This window comes from Dipodomys merriami, unplaced genomic scaffold (genome assembly GCF_024711535.1).
Source record: "Dipodomys merriami isolate MVZ:Mamm:240054 unplaced genomic scaffold, mDipMer1.0.p SCAF_3, whole genome shotgun sequence".
NCBI lineage: Eukaryota > Metazoa > Chordata > Mammalia > Rodentia > Heteromyidae > Dipodomys > Dipodomys merriami.
Window position 1 is genome coordinate 79,508,389 of NW_027204492.1, and position 3,587 is coordinate 79,511,975.

The 3,587-nt window shown below is 35.8% G+C and overlaps 1 protein-coding gene across 1 annotated transcript; it reads left to right on the plus strand.

Moving 5' to 3' along the window:
- The first annotated feature begins 421 nt into the window (after positions 1-421).
- Positions 422-2,280, plus strand: LOC138839577 (germ cell-less protein-like 2). The gene has a single exon (XM_070039147.1). The coding sequence runs from the start codon at positions 503-505 to the stop codon at positions 2,000-2,002; it is 1,500 nt and encodes a 499-aa protein (XP_069895248.1). The 5' UTR covers positions 422-502; the 3' UTR covers positions 2,003-2,280.
- The last annotated feature ends 1,307 nt before the right edge of the window (positions 2,281-3,587 follow it).

Here is a 3,587-nt window from a genome sequence, read left to right on the forward strand (position 1 = left end):
AGGATATTTAAACACTGTGGAGACAGTCTTTCACTTGCTCATTTCTGTTACAAAAAGGCAAAATCTGACTGAAATGAGAGGTTTGAACATTTGAAGCCAGACTGCAACATAGTATGACTCTCTCTAAAACTAAAACTAAATCAAACCAAAAAGGGAGGGGGGGGGATGAGACAGAAAGAAGAGTTGAAAGAAAAAGAGAGAAGGGTAGAGGAAGGAAGGAAAGGGAAGGAAGGAGGGAAGAAAGGAAGGAAGGAAGGAAGGAAAGAAAGAAGGAAAGAAGGAAACGGAAAACTCAGAAACTCAAACTGGGTCAAGCTCAATGAAAGGGGCGGGGCCACATACATGAGCCACAACGCAAACAAAGAAGAATTCTGAACCTTCTCTGTGATGTTTGTGACTGTTCCTCTGAGACCCAGTGAGTCTGGGACTGAGGCAGTCGTGACAGACTGCTGCAATGCCATGGCAGGGAAGCTTCTCTTAGGGCCTCTGGGAGGTTTCATTCATGGGATCCTTAAGCAGTCGCCTGTTGGGACGCAGGGAGCCGGGCACAGAGCAGCCAGAATCCCTGGCGAGCTCCAGTTATGTAGTTGGCAGCAGAAAGCGAAAGCGCAAACAAAGCGGAGAGTGCTGTTTAGATTCAGACTCTGGCAGCTACAACTATCTGGACCCAAGAGAGAAACTACACATAACACGCCACATAAGCCACAAGAAAAAAGCTAAGATTGCATCGACATTTGCTTACCAAACTTTTTTTTTGAATGGAATGATGAGTGACATTAAAATCCGTGCTCTGGGGAAAATTTGGTGTTTGCACAAAATATTTTTATGTCAGTCAGAATACTTTGCCAAGCTGTTTAGAGATTCATGGAAAGAAAGCAATGAAGATATTATTGAACTTGAAATTAATGACCAAAATATAGATGTGCAATCCTTGCACTTTGTACTTGGTTCCTTGTACAGGGATGAGGACTTCTTAATAGAGCCCCCTCAAGTTCCAAGTGTTTTGGCAACAGCTTGCCTGCTTCAAGTAAATGACTTAATTTATCAATGTAATGACATCATGAAAGAAACAATTAATGTGAAAACTGTGTGTAGATATTATATAGCAGCAGACACTTACGGATTAGATTATGTAAAGAAAGAATGTTTTGAATGGCTTCTTCACAACTTGATGACACACCCAACTATTCAATTGTACAAAGAAATCAGCCTAGTACTCATGAAACTGCTCATTTCTTCCTCTGATTTACTAGTAATGCAAAAGGAAGTGGATATATACACCACACTCAAAGAATGGATGTTCCTTCACCTTAATCCAGATTGGAAAGGCTCAATTAATCAGCTTTTAGTTAATGCTAACAACTGGCTTTCCAGGCATATGGAATGTGTTGACAATACCACTCTTCTTGAAACAGAAGAAGGCAGACCATTTCAACCAGTGTTTAAAAAACTGAGGTTTCAGCACATTATCTGTGACCTGGCCTCCACAAGACTTATTGAAAAAGATCGTCTAATACCTTCTGAGTGGTTATCATCAGTCTACAAACAACAATGGCTTACCTTGCTTAAGACACAAAAACACAAGGAAATTGGGCCTCAAGTTATAAATATAAAAGAATTTGAAGGATGCAGCATGAGGTGTGGTAAAAGGATTATCAGAAATGGTAAATACTCCTGGAAGTGGTCAGGCTTCCATTTTAGCTTTCCATTATATGTCATCTTTACCAGTCATTATATAATTTTCAAGCAAAATACTTTTAGTCAGATGAATGAATGTTCTACCTGTATACCAGTTCTGCGACATATTGCATTCAGATTAACCTTGGTAAATTTTGATTCTACTAGAAACCTAAGTTTCAGCAAAACAACAGGTTGTAAAATCCTTACCTTCAAAAAGGATGAGGAACAAATAGCAATGAGGTTGGATAGCACAGTTCTGAAATTCCCTTTATATATATTTTGCAACTTCCTGTTCATATCTTCAGAAAATACAGGAAAATAATAATCTTGCTAATTGGACTTTAATAACATTTTGAAATGTTTTGATGCCTCATTTAACCTTTTGTACCATACACAATTAAGATGATCAATAACAAGAAATACTCTTACAAATGTAGTAACATCATAGTTGGCTCTTTTCCATCTTTATTGCATCTATTATCTATGAAGAAAAAAATTAAGTCCAACAAAATATTTGTCAAATCAGACAGAAACTGATTCTGGCATCTTTTAATTTTCATTTACTCTCAACAGACAAGCTCCAAATGGAAATAAGAAATCATATTTGTAAAGAATCAAAAACTTGAGAAATAAATCGGATGCTAAGATTGAGAGAAAATAAAAAATTCTGTTTCTACTGAAACTTTTGCACAAATGTGATTTAATTGTAGCATATTACATAAAAGAGTACTTCATTATGTGAAATCTGCAATCAGGTACTCCTTTAGAATATATAATGTATGGTTACTAATAACTGAACAATATCAGATTTTACAACATTGCATACTATGTAATTTTTATTTTACAATTAATCTTCTGTATAGCCCATCTTTGTATGTTCTAGAGAACCTGTACTTCTGATTATCTACATATATATGCAGATAACATCGCTAGATAGATAATAGATAGATAGATAGATAGATAGATATGGATGGATGTTTTCACAAAATCATCCATCCCTAGACACATATAGTAGAAAGGTGGTTTGTTAGAATCTGGGAGAGGGAAGGGAGAGGAATACGAAAGGAGAGGTGTTAATTACAAAGTTTCAGTTAAACTGGAGGAATAAATTTAGTGATCTATTGCACTGCACGGTGACCATATTTGCAGTCACATAATTTTATGTATTATATAAACTCATGCAAGTAATTATTATACACATATAAATATGTACATATTTATATAAAATATACACACTATATATAATTATACAGATTTATATGTGAAGAAACTATAATGATAATTTTTGAAATGATAAGCAAATCAGTACTCTAAATGAAAGTGGAATGCTCTAACATATCTTTATAGCTACCAACATATGAGTAATTTCAAAGTACTTTTCATTTTCTCTATTTGTGCTTAAATCAATCTTTCTTTTCATTTTAATTCATTTTTAGTTGGCAAATAATTGTATATATTTATGGAATAAAATATGGTGTTTTATTGTATGTATACAATGTAGACAGACTCTACTTAACATATCACTTCAACTCTTATTTTTATACTAAGGATGTTAAAGGTCTCAATTGGGCCTGGCACTGGCACACCTAGCTACTTAAGCAGCTGAGATCTGAGGGCTGAAGTTCAATGCCAGCCTAGGCAGAAAAAACTGTGAGACTCTTATCTCCAATTAACCATCAAAAAATCTTGAAATGAATTAGTGGGTCAAATAGTAGAATGCCAGCCTTGTGCAAAATAAGCTAAAGTACAGCACCTAGGCCCTGAATTCAAGCCCCAGTACCAGCACAAACACACACACACACACACACACACACACACACACACACACACACGCACGCACGCATGCACGCATGCACACAAACTACACCCCACACAATCTATTTGGGCATTTTAAAAAATATACAGTA